At 34.2% G+C, this 15,582-nt stretch overlaps 1 protein-coding gene across 5 annotated transcripts in view; it reads left to right on the top strand.

Moving 5' to 3' along the window:
* RAP1GDS1 (Rap1 GTPase-GDP dissociation stimulator 1) overlaps positions 1 to 15,582 on the top strand; it is a 155,678-nt gene that overhangs the window by 67,491 nt on the left and 72,605 nt on the right. For 4 of the 5 annotated variants that reach the window (XM_061164365.1, XM_061164366.1, XM_061164367.1 and 1 more), the window contains exons 3-4: positions 2,929 to 3,051; positions 7,004 to 7,129. In XM_061164365.1, coding sequence (XP_061020348.1) covers positions 2,929 to 3,051; positions 7,004 to 7,129 — 249 coding nt within the window. Of the gene's footprint in view, positions 1 to 2,928; positions 3,052 to 3,090; positions 3,110 to 7,003; positions 7,130 to 15,582 lie in introns of those variants that run through there. The other variant, XM_061164368.1, reaches the window with a different exon arrangement.

The following is a 15,582-nucleotide window of genomic DNA, read 5'->3' as shown; positions in this document are numbered from 1 at the left end:
TTATTCCCCTTGCTCCTGACATCAGCTCTGATGTTAAGCCATTCTTTTAGTTATAGTTAAAATGAGACATGCATGGGTGATTTGCAGTTAACTCCTCGCCTCCACACACACAAATGCCTCAGCTTCACATCTAATCATGATTCATGCCTTATGCCAGATTCTTGCTGTCATCCCAGCACCAGCAGATGGTGGGACATGACCCCTGGGGCAGTCTGACCCAGTGTTCTAAGGTTGTACATCTTTTGGTAGCAACGGTCAGAAAAGGAAGAATTTTAACGTGGCAAATTGAGTTTTTCTTTTGACTTCTTTAAAAAAATAAATTAATGGAAATTTGGTGTCAGATTTTCAGGTGGTACCATAAAAACTTATTTTTTAATCCCAGAAACAAAAGTGAAAAGGCACATTGTATTTTGTAAATGGGCTTGCTGAAAGAAAGGACAGCTGCTGTGTTTATATTGTGTCATGCAAACTCTACGTTTGTAATAATCTGAATTGTGAGAAATGAGTGAATAATAGCATACAAAAAGACAAATTTTATTTATTTATGCTTAAGTACGTTTTCTGTTATAAAGAATGGCACCAGTGGATGCCAGATGACACACATGTTGAATTGTTAGTGTAGTTGAGACTGAATTTGCTCCTTGTGCTCTATGATTAATATGATTGGTGACTTTAGACAAGTTTACTTCATCTTTCTGGACCTCTGTTTCTTCACCTAATAAAAAACGTTGTTTTAAAGTATCTCCAAAATAATCCTGTTTATTATAGAACATAAAATGTAAGAAACCAAAATGGTATTAGCTGCTTTAAAGTGTACTAGGCCTATGGTAGGAAAAGGAAATGCATGGATGGAGTTTCAACATTAAGTAATCTAGATTACTTGATCTTTTGTACTGGATAGATAAACATACACATAACTACAGTATTTGCAAAGGAATGTTTTTAAGATAATAAATCCATGGAATTTTTTTTACAATTTTCAATTTTTACAAGTTTTTCCATGTAATTTTCTATTGATTTAGCCGTTAATTCTAGCTTCTCCTGATGACGTTGAGAGTATTAAAGCTCTCTAGCCCAGAATCCTGGGTAGTCATGGGTTGCACAGAACATTGCTGTGTAGCTTTTTGACCAGAACCCAAGATGAGGGCTACATTTTAGAGTTCTTTTATTTATATGTGTATTCAAAGGCCATAAAAGATATTGAGGAGCTACACATAGAAACAACATTCAAATAGAATGTTTTGGGGTGTCTGTGAGTTTGATATAGCTTTGGATGGCCTGTCTTTTAATGTTCAGAGTTGTGTTCCTATTTTGCTGGAAGACTGGCGTGGGGTGTCTTGCATGGGAGTTTGCTGGCTCTTGGGTGGAGCTTGGTCTCAGGGTGGGTATGGGAGGCTTTTGGGTGGGCTTTCGTCTGTTAATGTTCCCTAGTGTCAGGAGTTCTGTGGTGGTCCAAAGTTCTGGAGTTGAGCCTCCTGTCTCTCGGTTTTGGTCCCCCTCTTATGGTAACATCAAGAGTTTTCCCTTCATACAGCACAGAAGGCAAAACCCCTAGGTTAATGGTGAAATGACTTTCCGGAGCCAGGAACACCCAAAGAGATTCACAGTTATATCAAGAAGAGAGGAGGGAAATAGAGGTGACCAGGGGGAGAAAATGGAGAGTCCAAAGGGAAGAGAGCAATCAAGCCAGTCATCAGATCCTTCATTTTTAAGAGATTGGTTTGCCTTTCTGGTCCTCCGCCAGCATTCAGAAGTTGTTTTGTGAAAGTTGCTCCACATGCAGGTGATCTTTTGATGTATTTTGGGGGGAGAGAATGGTTTCCCTATCCTATTCTTCCATCATCTTGGGATTGCCCCCTAAATAGAATGTTTTAATGAGCCTGATAGCGTCCTGTTTTTAAACACATGGCATTTCTCTTCACTGTTCAGAGTCAAATAGTAATTTTAGATTTTGTTTCCTTGAGCTTTTATTGCCATCATCATTCCAGGTGTACATCATCCAGTTACTGGTTTTTAATAGGTCAAACTTTTTTACATGAAGTGGCTTGGCTTCATGCAAAGGCTTTTCATTTGCAGTTTCACAAAGATGGAAAACAAAGAAAAGAAGTGGGCCTCTTGAATTTCTATATAACCATATAGAATTCTGAATGAAAGTGAAAGTTGTTCAGTCGTGTCCGACTATTTGCAACCCCACGGACTGTATATAGTCCATGGAATTCTCCAGGCCGGAATACTGGAGTGGGTAGCCTTTCCCTTCTCCAGGGAATCTTCCCAACCCAGGGATTGAACCCAGCTCCCGCATTGCAGGTGGATTCTTTACCAGCCGAGCCACCAGGGAAGCCCAGAATTCTGAATACCATGGCCTTATTGCTGCCTAAACTACTTCCATTTTTCATTAGTGGTTTGAGTAAGTTATGTGAGAAACACAGTAATCAAATGGAACTGAATAGTCTCTTCTGTCACTTCATATAAAATGATATGAGGTGAGTTTTTTGCACATGTAATTGCCACTTTTAATTGCTGTAGCATTATTGGAAGTCATAGAATTTATATGTATATAATAACACAATATTAGGAAACTCAGGAGGGAAGTAGAAAATAAAGCATTCCTACTCTGAATAGACAGGATTGGAAATAACATTGAAAAGTAAGTGTGGTATGCAAATGGTATATTCAGAAAGGATTCCTTTGTAATCTGACTGTAGGTTTACAAGAGATTGTATTAAAAAGTGTTTCACATAGGGAAAAACCGATGATAAAAGTGGCTTGTGGACCTGAAGATAATTTTATATAAATACACACATTTTAATACAAATAAATAATTTCTACTATAGATGGTAACAATTCTTAAAGAATTTACTGTAGATGTAATTGTCAGTGTTAGTGTTGAAGATGTTCACTGAAGCTGTTTGTGTGTATCTCTTTCAGATATGGAAACAAGTGAAAAAATCCAAGGAAGTGGAATACTTCAAGTGTTTGCAAGCCTGTTGATTCCACAGTCCTCCTGCACAGCCAAAGTAGCTAACGTCATAGCAGAAATAGCCAAAAATGGTGAGGTTTTCCTCAAGAGCTTTTCTGCTGGGAACATCTTCAGTTTTACACCCTACCTGTCAGTATGTTTTTATTAATTTATGTTTCCATTTTGTAGATTAGACCTTTTTTAAAAAATTTTCTTTGTTTTTCTTTCCATTAACTTTTTTTCATGTGATTGTTTAAAATGACTGTAGTCATTCTGTTCATACATTTCCCGTTTGCTCTTCCATTCTGTCAGAGTAGAGTTAAAGAAGAGCGCTGCTCATCCCTGCTGTCCCTGTATTGTTTATTACTTTGGCTATAGGATTCTCAAATTGTCACTGAGTCATTCATCTTCATTGTCACAGGAGACCTTACCTTTTTCAGTGTATACATTGTTTTCTGTTATATCCAGAAAATATGTTTGTCTGACCTACTGACAAACCCACTGACATGGCAGTTGGCCGCAGTAGTGCAGTCGGAATACGTACTATGTTTTCTGAGTTCACCTTCATGAGGAGCATTTATTTCTTAAGTGTCCATGTAAATATACTCTGGAGAAGACCTCAAAGCATGGATTATATAATAGCCATCCCGTTATGTATGGTTTGTATCCAAGGGAGAGGGGATTCTTTGGAAGATATTTCAGGAATATTTTGTAGCAGAAATATTTGTATATGATTTTAGTTCAGTCAATTTAAGAAAAACACTGACTTAAAAAAATTTGTTTTAACTTTCCATTACTCTATGAAGTGACTCAAAGAGGATCTTGCTGTGATGTATGTCAAAGAGTGTATTGCTTATGTTTTCCTCTAAGAGCTTTATAGTTTCTGGCCTTAAATTTAAGTCTTTAATCCATTTTGAGTTTATTTTTGTGTATGGTGTTATAAACTGCTCTAGTTTCATTCATTTGCTGTCCAGTTTTCCCAGCACCACTTATTGAAGAGGTTGTCTTTTCTCTATTGTATATTCTTGCCTCCTTTGTCAAAAATAGGGTACCCATATGTGTATGGGTTTATCTCTGGGCTTTCTGTCTTGTTCCATTGGTCTGTATTGCTGTTTTTGTGCCACTACTGTTCAGTCTTAATGACTGTAGTTTTGCAGTATAGTCTGAAGTCAGGAAGGTGGATTCCTCCAGTTCCATTTTTCTTTCTCAAGACTGCTCTGACTATTCAGGGTCTTTTGTGTTTCCATGCAAATTGTGAAATATTTTGTTCTAGTTCTGTGAAAAATACCATTGGTAGTTTGATAGGGATTGCATTGAATCTGTAGATTCCTTTGGGTTGTTAGTCATTTTGATAATATTGATTCTTCCAAAAACGTGGTATATTTTTCCATCTGTTTGTGTCAGCTTTGATTTCTTTTATCAGTTTTGTACAGTTTTCTGCATACAGGTTTTTTGTTGCTGGGTAGGTTTTTCCCTAAGTATCTTATTCTTTTTGTTGCAGTGGTGAAAAGGATTATTTTCTTAACTTTTCTTTCTGATTTTTCATTGTTAGAAACACTGACTTCTTAAAGCAGTTTTTAAGCATAAGGGAAGGCCATGCTAAATGCAATAGCATTAGTATGCCTCTATTTCTCAAAGTTTGATATTATTTTTAGTCTTTTTATTTTAGTAAGTTGCATATATTATACTTTAAAAAAAAGAAACTTTAAAATTCTGGTCTCAGTTTTACACAATTTTATACATTGTGTAATCACTATGCAGGTGGTTTTGTAAAGTACCAGTATATGTTGTTTTTGGCCCAGTAAAACAGCTTGTTGATGTGTGTGTTACCAGAAAGAATTGCCATGAAAATTTTAAGTTTGTTTTGTTGTTGTTTAGTCACTGTGTCGTACTCTTTGCGACCCCATGGACTTCAGCATGCTAGGCTTCCCTGTCCTTCACTGTCTCCCAGAGCTTGCTCAAACTCATGTCCATTGAGTCAGTGATGCCATCCAACAATCTCACCCTGTCGCCCCCATCTCCTCCTGCCCTCAGTCTTTCCCAGCATCAGGGTTTTTTCCAGTGATTCAGCTCTTCACATCAGGTGGCCAGAGTATTAGAACTTCAGCTTTAGCATCAATCCTTCCAGTGAATATTCAGGACTGATTTTCTTTAGAAGATTGACTGGTTTGTTCTCCTTACTGTCCAAGGGACTCTGAGGAGTCTTCTCCAGCACCACAGTTTGAAAGCATCAAAACTTCAACCCTCAGCCTTCTTTGTGGTTGAGCTCTCATGTCTGTCCATGTTTGTTTGCAGGTTTCATTTGTTTAGAGGTGCTCCAAATATATTTTAAATTTCAGTGAGGTTCTATGTTGGTAAATCATTTTTTTGGTTGTTAATGAAAACTGATCATCTGTTGTTTGCATGTACATCTAAGCTATTATGGTTATAATCACTATGCTCTGCCTTGGATTTGAGCTGGTCATAAATGTTGAGAGATTCCTAGTGGGTCTAGGAGTATTTAGTGTACTTCAAGCAGATTTGAACTGCTCTGAATAGATAGGGATTACCTTGGGACAGCAAAGAACTCTTGAGGCAGATCTGGTTTGAGAATGAAACCCCTCCAGACATTGTTAACCTAGACCATCCACTATCTAAATTCTTCTTAGGTGCAAGGTAGCTTGATTTTTCTATCAAGTAGTTTATATTTAACTTCATTAGAAACACAGTATAATTTCCAGAAATCAGTTTTTATCTTTAAGCTTTTTTCCTTAAGAATGAGCACACACACACATAATATAGATTCAGAAATTTTGAATAGCTAATTTTGAAATGGATTGCCATTCCTATATGAGCTCACTGAGTAATATCAGTCCTCATAATACTTTGTCACAGTTTCACGATAACTGCTGCTAGAGCTTGCTTCTAATAACACTTTAATAGATGACAGCTCTGTTTTAAAGACATAATTAGTAGCATTTATACTTTTAATTAGAGGCTTGTTAAGGGCCTGTCACTAATCCCTGCTGGTTACAATAAATGGGACCCAATTTAAATGGTTGTTTATTGCTTAACCACCACGTTGTTGTTGTTGTAGAAGTGACTGGCTGAGAAAGTAGATTAGAGTCTTCCTTTTAAAATAAATATCTTCAGGAATGCAACATGACCCAACAGAGATATTAACTGGGCTTATATTTCTTCTTTTTAGAAACTTGACAATGAAAGAAAATTGTGTGAACTAGAGAAAAAAAGAAATTAGAAGTTGATAGGTTCATCATTACTCTGCTATGCATGTTACATAACAACAGAAGAGAAATATTAGCATATACTTGTTAGATTTTGATTAATTATAAAATATAATTTTGTTTAAATGTTTATTTCCAAAAATATCCTCTAAAAATTGACGTAACTGACTATGTGCTGATGTTCAAACACCAGAGGGTTAGTAAGAAGTTCCAGGTACAAGTTTAATGTGGGAGCATAGCTATGACCATAAGTTACAGTAAGAGATTTGATGCTTTTTAAAGTAAAGTATTCCTCTAGATAACAGATTTAAGATGAATTTGGGGCAAAGAAAAAATAAGCAGAAGAGAAAGTGTCCATGAATATTTCTTCCTTTTTAGAATTGTACTCTTAAAGTATCTTTAATAATAATAACAACAATACATTTCTGAAACTGGTGCTATTTTGTGCCTACAGTGCTAATAAGTGAAGTAAAAGCAAGTAAAGACTTTAGATCTTATTCTCCTCCGCCTCTTTCTCCTCTTATAACATGCAGTTAAGAAAATAGTGATAAATTAGGATAATGAAAGTTAATGAAAAATTGTTTTGGTTTATGGTAGAGGCTATCAGCAAGACAAACATGATCCCATTCATTTTTGTATACTTATTTCATGAAATATTTAGTAGGGTTGTAATAGTACTTTTGGACAGCGGTGTACTCTTCAAATAGCAAGCCATCTTAAACATTTTAATAAGTATTAATAAGTAAAATTTAATTAAGGAAAGTTATTTATGTAATTGTGAATGTTTATATTTTTAATTAACCCTCTCTCTTATTTTCAGAATTTATGCGAATTCCATGTGTGGATGCTGGATTGATTTCACCACTGGTGCAGCTGCTAAATAGCAAAGACCAGGAAGTGCTGCTTCAAACGGGCAGGGCTCTAGGAAACATATGTTATGATAGCCGTAAGTGTTGACATACTAGTGGTACACTTACAAACTTTTGTTTGAATCATGACTTTTGTAATAATTCTGTTTTGAGTGTTAGCACTATCTCTTCTAGCCTAAGACATTAACGTGGGGGCAGTATGACTTAGTTCTGCTTATGAAACTGAATTGATGGAAATTTGGGCCATAGTATTCTAAACTAAGACTTATCCGACATGAATTCTTATTTGTGTGTGTGATTTCACAAATGATATTTTCAGAAGAAAGTAAGTAAATTTCTAAGTTGTGGAGCTTTTAATTTTAGGGAAAAAATATCTTTTCAGTTAGGCTTTATTGAACTACCACCTCTGGATGATAATGCTTCTGAACACATTTTTTAGTTTCTAAGTCTATCCAAATACATTTTAATTCCTTGCAATTCAGTAAAGCCATTCATAAAAACCATTATCTTCTCAAGAGCTAGATTGGTTTATTGTATCTTGCATTGACTCCATTCCTATTTGTCATAATGTCATTGTCATCCTCAACACTTGATACAATTTTACTGTTCCTACTAGGCAAAGGGAAAGCAAGAACTTGGGTATGAGTATAGATATTGCCAAATTTTTACATTTTCTACCTTTTCTTCCCATATTTGTGCAAATGAAATACAGAAAAAAAATCTTGAGTATAGTCAGTTTAATTAGACGTATCCTGATTTTCCTTTGATTTCTGTTTTCTGAAACAAAAACACATTTTTAAACACTCACTTCTAGCATCTCCTAAGAATTTATTTAATTCAATAAAGTCACAAACATATTCATTTATGATAAAAGAAAGATATAAAAAAAAGATAGAAACCATAGTTTTCAGTTGTAACTTCTCTGTAGCAGTAGTGATAAGGCTAGCCTCATTCTTTCCTTACTTTTTCTGAAATATCATGTTTTAGCTGAGGACACAGATATCTTTTATTATGAATTTTAATTGGAGAATCTGAGTCTCCAATATTGTTTATAAATTGACCCTACTTTGCCTTCATTCTAGTTCTTACTTATCTTAGGGTATTATCTTTGTTTACAGAATCTCAGTGCTTAAGTTTATAACTTTATGCTTTCACATTTAGAGTTTTTATTGAACACCATAGTTTATAGTATTACCTTTTAAGAATGAATGTGTATTTTATATGATTAATTTTAATAATATGCATTTCATAGACCACTGCAGAATAATCGGTAAAGATTGATTGCAGCTATTTGGAGCACAATCATTACTCTTTTTATTCTTCTGTGTTTGTTACTAGAATTTAAGGCTATCAAGTATTCTTTAATCTTTGTTCAGTTTAGATAGTCTTGAATTATGCATTGCTTGAACATCATAGGAATTAATCTGTTTTGAGTACTCTTTCTCTAGAGTTTCACTTAACATTGGCACAATGAAAGAAATACCCATAGTGATCTATTGTGTCATCTTGCTATGATTTTTATGGGCACAGTAATTTTACTTCCTGTGTACGCTAAAGAACCTTGAAGTTAGGGTAATAAATGTCTAGTTAATAAGATTGTCATTTTTGATGAAACTGAAGTCCAATATAATACTGTTTGTCATATCCGTTTACTCTGTTCTTATGAGGTATACTGTCTATAAAGTCTGTGGCTATGCTTTAGGCTATGAAGTTAATTTTTTTGTTTCATTTATTTGTGAATATAACCACTTTATTTTCATTTAATTCAATGAAAATTACAGCTGAATAGAAAATTAAGCATAGTGAATACAGACTAATTTTTATAGTTTTAGATCTTCTTTACGGAAAATGAAGTTAGTAGTTTTAAAATGAATAAATACAAAAATTTATTTCTTTACAGTTTATTACTGTAAATCATGTGGTAAAATGTGTTCACTGTGCCATGCTATCTTAAGCGTATAACTTCCATAATACTATTTGCTTTCTTATCCTTTTATTTGAAATTAAATCTCTGTGAACTTATCAGTGATTTCTCCAGAATAGTTGTAGGAAGAGTAGGCCCCTTTAATTATAAGAATGAAAACAATGTCTAGAAATGTGGTGCTGTGTGGTTGACTTTTTAATTTAATTAAAATCCAATGACATTTTATGACAATTGGGAGTTTGAAAGAACTAAGAAATTAGATTTATCTTTTTAAAAAGTATTGAATAACTTCTATTTTAATGAATTAATTAACCTTCTTCCCTCTTAATAATGTAATACTTCATTCCTAAAAGGAGAACTATAAATGACAGCCTTGTAAATAAAAGGAATCTTCTTACAAATAACATGTGATTTAAAATTAAAGTTTACATGTGTATTTTATCAAACTTACCCATAGGACTGGTCAGTTTATTCTTGTTTTACAAATGTATTCCAAATGAATAACCTTTTAATGTGGGTTTATTTAGAATTTTATTGGGCCTACAATACATAGTAAAGCCAATGTATGGATAAAGTAACATAGAGAATTCAGTATCAGAGATAAAAGCTTAAGCAATGTGTGCATATTTTATAGCTTTTTATTTGATAGTTAAAACACAAGGCATTTTCTAGCATATTTCAGTTAAAAGTTTTCTCTTTTCTAAAGAAGAGCTCTAACAGTAAAAAGAATTACACTTACCACAAAATTCATGGCCATCTTTTGAAAAAAGTAGGTCAGATTTCAGTTTTACCAGTTTTGACAGTGCCCATTTTAGGAGCTCTTCCTAATGGAAGGAAACTGTCTTATATAATCCTAACATCAGGTAATAGACTGATACAACTGCTAAATGGGACGGAGTTTAGGCTTTGTTGCTGATGAACTTTTTGTATCCCAGGCTCTCTCTTGGATGTAGAGATGAAAGAGTCACTGAGTGGGAACATTTTTCATTTAAAATGCTTAGTCTTTTTCTTGTGCTTCTAGAGAACTGCCAAGGCATTTATGGATTTCTCATTCCAAGTATACAAACAGACTACTGATATAAGCAACATTTTAAAACATTCTTTTACCTGTAACTTTGCCAAAAGTACTCTTTTTATAAGAAATTTAACACCTTTTAGATCAAAGAAGAGAAAAAAATTATATTTTAATTTTGAAAGAAGTCAGCAAAGCTTTGATGGGATACGCTAGGGGGTGTGATTTTAAATAACGAAAAGTAATCTTGAATCTCAGAAATTCATACCTTTGGCTTACTTAATTACACGTTTCTCTCAGTGATATGGAAAAAAATGAGCTGTTTCTTTCTCCTTAACTGGCCATCTTTGTGGTATTTTTTGTGTATATAGCTTTGTATGTTTAAAATTACTCATATACTTAAGTGGTCTTATAGTATTGAAGAGCTTCATGTTAAATTCCCACTCAGTGTTTATAATTTGCAGGGATAAATTAGTGACTAGAGTCTCAGCTTTCTGTTTGTAGATTTTACTGCTTGAGGTCAGTAAATAACTGTTATTGGAAATACTGGTTAAAAAGTCATTTCGTAGAGGCTAAAAGAATATGATTGCATGAAATTAAATATTTGCGCCTTTTGTATACCAGAGAAAGAGTATGCACAATTCAAATTGTGCGTGCGTGCATGCGTACTCAGTCGTGTCCGACTCTTTGTGACCCTGTGGACGGTAGCCTGCCAGGCTCCTCTGTCCATGGGATTCTCCAGGCAACAATACTGGAGTGGGTTGCCATTTCCTCCTCCAGAGGATCTTCCCAACCCAGGGATCAAATCTGCATCTCCTATATGTCTTACATATAATAGATATTAAAATTGAATATACCTATTTATAGAAATAAAATTAATGCTTGTAATTATATAATTAGTCCTATTATTAGAAATGTGCACACTTAAGAAGGTTGTATTATATGCTATCTTATTTGATGTAAAGAAACTTAAATTCTTGCTCACTGAACAAATAAATATACCAAACTGAGGTGGCAATTTGGAGAAGGAAATGGCAACCCACTCCAGTATTCTTGCTGGGAAATCGCATGGGCAGAGGAGCCTGGCGGGCTACAGTCCATGAGGTTGCAAAGAGTTGGACTCAACTGAAGCGACTTAGCTGCAGCAGCGGAAGTGGTAATCAGGCTTGCCGAAGCTAGTATTTATGAAGTGGACTAAATATTGTTTATTTCAATGACTTCAAGAAGTGTAAAAAGGAAAGGGTGCCCAAGTATTCAATATATATATGGACCTGTTTGTATGTTACTGATTCTAACTATGCTACACTATTTCTGTATAAGAAATAAAGAAAAAATCTGTTATTCTAACTGAAAATGCTGGAAAATAATTAGCAGTAACTCTATAATATTTCATAATGTAAGTTGGTTAGATAAGAATAATGCAAACATGCTTTGAAATTGTCTAAATAGTCAGGGTATATTTATAGCAGTTATATTCAACATGGAATTACTAATACTTAGGTCTTGCATTTAAAATAAATTTTTATTTCAGTGATATAAATTAGGTTAAATATTTGTTGATTTTATTAACATGTTTGCAGGTCTATATATTTGTCCTTTTTTTGGTATTCAGCTTTAGAGTAGAATTATCAAACAAGTTTAAAAATAAGACTTTTCAGCTTTTATCAATTAACATTATATTTTTAATGAATTTATTATCAATGTGCATCATGTATTTAAGAAGAAATAACTGTAGGCAGTTGTTAGTTTTAAGAGACAGTAGTTATGGCTATTATCACATTAAAATCCCCCATTGTAAAGATGTCCTAAATATATAGTAGTTAGAGATTGATGTTGTTTTGTAATACTATCATAAGCTATATAAAAGGTTCATGCCATTAAAGAGTTTTAAATATGGTGGAGAAAATAAAGTTCATAAAGGAATAAACTTGTGGACAATTATAGAGTATATACTAAATATGTGTTTTTTGATCAGAATGAAGATCAATGGATGAATGGAGTAGTAATTGAAGCCTTTTGTTAGAAATTAAGCAAATAGTGCATTGTTTATAAAATATAGTTTAAGTTAATAAGATTATAAATAAGTAAAATTTTAATATGCTCTCTGGAAGGGAAATATTACAGATTAATAAGATTTCCAGATGTACCGTTTACTAAGTTGGCATTTAATCTTTCTGAATTTTAGTCTCCTCATTGGAAAAGTTGGCTGTTGAATGGATCAAATGAGGTTTACATATAGATGTACAATGTAAATTATGAACTGCTGTGCAAAGGGAATAGGTAACATTTGCACACAGTCATTTGTCTTACTCAGTTTGGGCTGCTATAACAGAATGCCATTGACTGAGTGGCTTAAACAACCAATGTTTATTTCTCACAGTTTTGGAGGCTGGGAAATCCACCCAGGATCAAGGCAGCAGTAGATTCAGTATCTGGTGAGGACATTCCTGGTTTGCCCATGGCCTCCTTTTCACTTCATCTTCCCTTCATCTTCACAGAGAAAGGAGAGAGAGACAGAGAGAAAAGAGAAAGAGAGAAAAGAAAAGAAAGAAAGAAAGAAAGAAAAGAAAAGAGAGAGAGAGAGAAAGCAAGCTCTCCTATCTCTTCATGCAGGCCTTACCTGCATGACCCAGTTACCTCCTAATATCATCATCTCAGGGGTTAGAATATCAGTTATATGAATTTTAGGAGGACTCAAACATTCATTCAGTAACATTATTTCTAAAAAGTATGCTGTGACATATGTACACTAATGTAATAGGATATTTAAGGATATAAAGAACAGGAGCTGCATAAAGACAGGCAAAGAAAAATCTAGTAAGAATCAGGGATAATATGCTTACTATAAGGAGCACTAGTTTAATTTGAGCTTCTCATTTGCCAAGGTGAAAAACTTGATATATTATATAATTTTTTAGCAGTCCTAAAGAGAAATTTTGTAGGTCTTCAAACAAAAAACTGTTGAGACAAATGCAAGAAGAGATTTATCATCAAGATATCATTAGCTCCCTAAATGATTCTGTGCACATTCCTCTTAAAATATGCAGACAGCATCCTCAGTAACAGTTGTACAAAAGTTGCTCAAATAGTTTCCGTGTGATTATTTCTTGGACCAAATCTTTAATAGAATCTAATAAATACTATGGGCTTCTTTAGCAAAGGTTTGGACAGTGTAGTTCAAATGTGTTGCTTTTTGGCAGTTGAACTTGATTCAAGCGTACAACTTAAAATTTTCAAGAAGTTTTGGCTTAAATATATTTCCTAGCTTATTTTAAACCAGAATACATTTCTGCTTTGGATTCACTGTACCTACTCAATTTCTGTGTTGTGTGATGTATCAAAGTTCTATTTTCCGAGACCAAAAAATACACTTAATATGTGATTTTTAAGCCTGTTATCAATTTGATAAAATTTTATTTAAGTGATAGTTACTACTTAAGAATACCACATTAATGGTGGTTTCATGAATGTGGTAAAATTGCTTTAAAACCGTATGTGCCTACACACAACACAAATGCATATAAAAACTGATGAAATCTAAATAAGGTCTGTAGATTGTCAGTTTCCTGGTTGGTATATTGTGTTAGAGTTATGTAAATGTTACGGAGGAGCAAGCTGGATGGAGGGTACCTGGGACATGTCTACTAATTTTTTTTGGTAACTTTCTGTGAGCCTCTAATTATTTCAAAATTAAAACTTTAAAAAACACCACATTTCTAAGAGACACATATAATCTCTTCTTTGGGAAATAACCTTGTTTCTTTCAGCCCTCCTTGAGGGAATGGGAAGAAAAAATGTACATAATTATGAACTTAAATACATATACACAGACATGTAAAAATTTAAAGTATGACCTGCAACAATAATTGTGTTTTTACTAGTTTTGTGTAGTTAAAGTGGAAGGCAAAATTGCCTCTAATTTTTTCTCCCTCCAGATTTGACTTTGAGGGAAAAAATAAAAAATCGACAGCCCCAGAATAAAATTTAGAGGGAGACAATTCATACTTTGGGAGCCTTGATCAGAGCAGTTAATCAAGAGGTTCTGCCTTCTATGCATCCTCTAGGGATAGGTTAGATATTAGCATTCCTAAGTCTCAGGAGAATTTCTGTGTTGGACCACAAGCCTCAGGTGAGATTTCTGGTCAGGATCAGCCTGTAAGTAATTTATAATTTACCTTTGTTCTAGAAAAGCCAATGCAAATAATGTGAGGGGGAAAATGGTTTTGCTGATACTCGTTTCTGTTTAATTGTTCAAGTGTGTCTCCTATGTTTAAAGAAGCTATAGTGCATTCAAGGTAATGAATCATGTATATCAATAAGTAAAAACAGGATCCAGTGATAGTGCTATAAGAGGATACACAGTAGATGTCTAGGAGGGAACTCATTTGTATTGGAGCTCTTCCAGTGGTGTTAATAGAGGAGGAAGCAGTTAATCTGCATGGTATTTGGACATGTGGAGAAAGGATTCAGATTTTTCAGGAGCACAGAAAAGCATTTTAAAAGGTAGATAATAGAGTAGAGAGATATATCTGGAACCCATATTCAAGAAGGGCTTGTACAGTGGGGAGCCATGGAAGTATTTGAACAAAAAAATTGTGTTCAAATTGATCCCATGGAAAGTTAACTTGAAAAAGATGTATCTTATATAGGCAGTTGTTCTTTACAGAAAGGATGCATCTGAAATAGGGAACTTTTTCAAAATACGTCTTCTTGGCCACACCCTAGAATCAGTAAATCAGAATCTTTGAGACTATAATCTAACCTATTTTTGATATTCCTGCAAATATTCCTTAGATGATTCTCATGCACATTTGTACTTAAAAACCACTGAACAGTAGACTAGATGAAGAATAACCAGTTGGAAGGTTATTGTTCTTTTTAAGCTTAAAGTGTAAATCAAAGAGAGAATAGAAAGAAAGAGAAGGATGTGTGTGTGTATAAGAATCCAAGAAAGTATCAGGTAAGAAGGAGTCCATGAGTCCCAAATTCAGATCTGAATAACACCAACAGAAGTAGATCTCAGCCAGGTGGATATGTTTTGAGATGGGTTGAATTTGCTGTTTTCACCTTCAGGTGACAGAGCTTTGAGATTCACTCACTTAAAAGTGATGGTTGACCCGTGGGAAGAGAAGAAATGTTTAAAGGTGAGCATGAGGCAAACAGCCCTAATTAGAGTGTAGAAGAAATGAAGGAGCTTGTGAGGAAGCACTGAAAGATTTGAGGAAAACAAATTTTGTGTCATGGGTTCCCAGGAGTCGAGTAGTAAGCTCTATCAAGCACTGCCAAGAAAAAAATCTAGCTGAATTTTGATGATTTAATTAACAGACATTCATGTTTTAAAAAACATGTCTAAGTTGAATCTTCCAGAGAAAGAAATAGAATTTCAAGGGCTATGGTGAGCAATGAGGAAATGAAACAAAGGTATTAAGTTCCTAGAAATTGAGAAAAGACAGTAATGATCTGTGGGGAGGGCAGCCTTTTGAGAGTAATTAAAGTAGTGGAAACAGGAACTTATTTATTGGGCTAGGACCCAATGTACAAGGACAGAGTAACTTTCCTAGAATGAATGATTGTTGGAGAAACATCATAGATAA

Source organism: Dama dama, chromosome 17 (assembly GCF_033118175.1).
Source record: "Dama dama isolate Ldn47 chromosome 17, ASM3311817v1, whole genome shotgun sequence".
Taxonomy (NCBI): domain Eukaryota; kingdom Metazoa; phylum Chordata; class Mammalia; order Artiodactyla; family Cervidae; genus Dama; species Dama dama.
The sequence above is the reverse complement of the archived record's forward strand: the minus strand, read 5'-3'. Positions and strand labels throughout refer to the sequence as shown.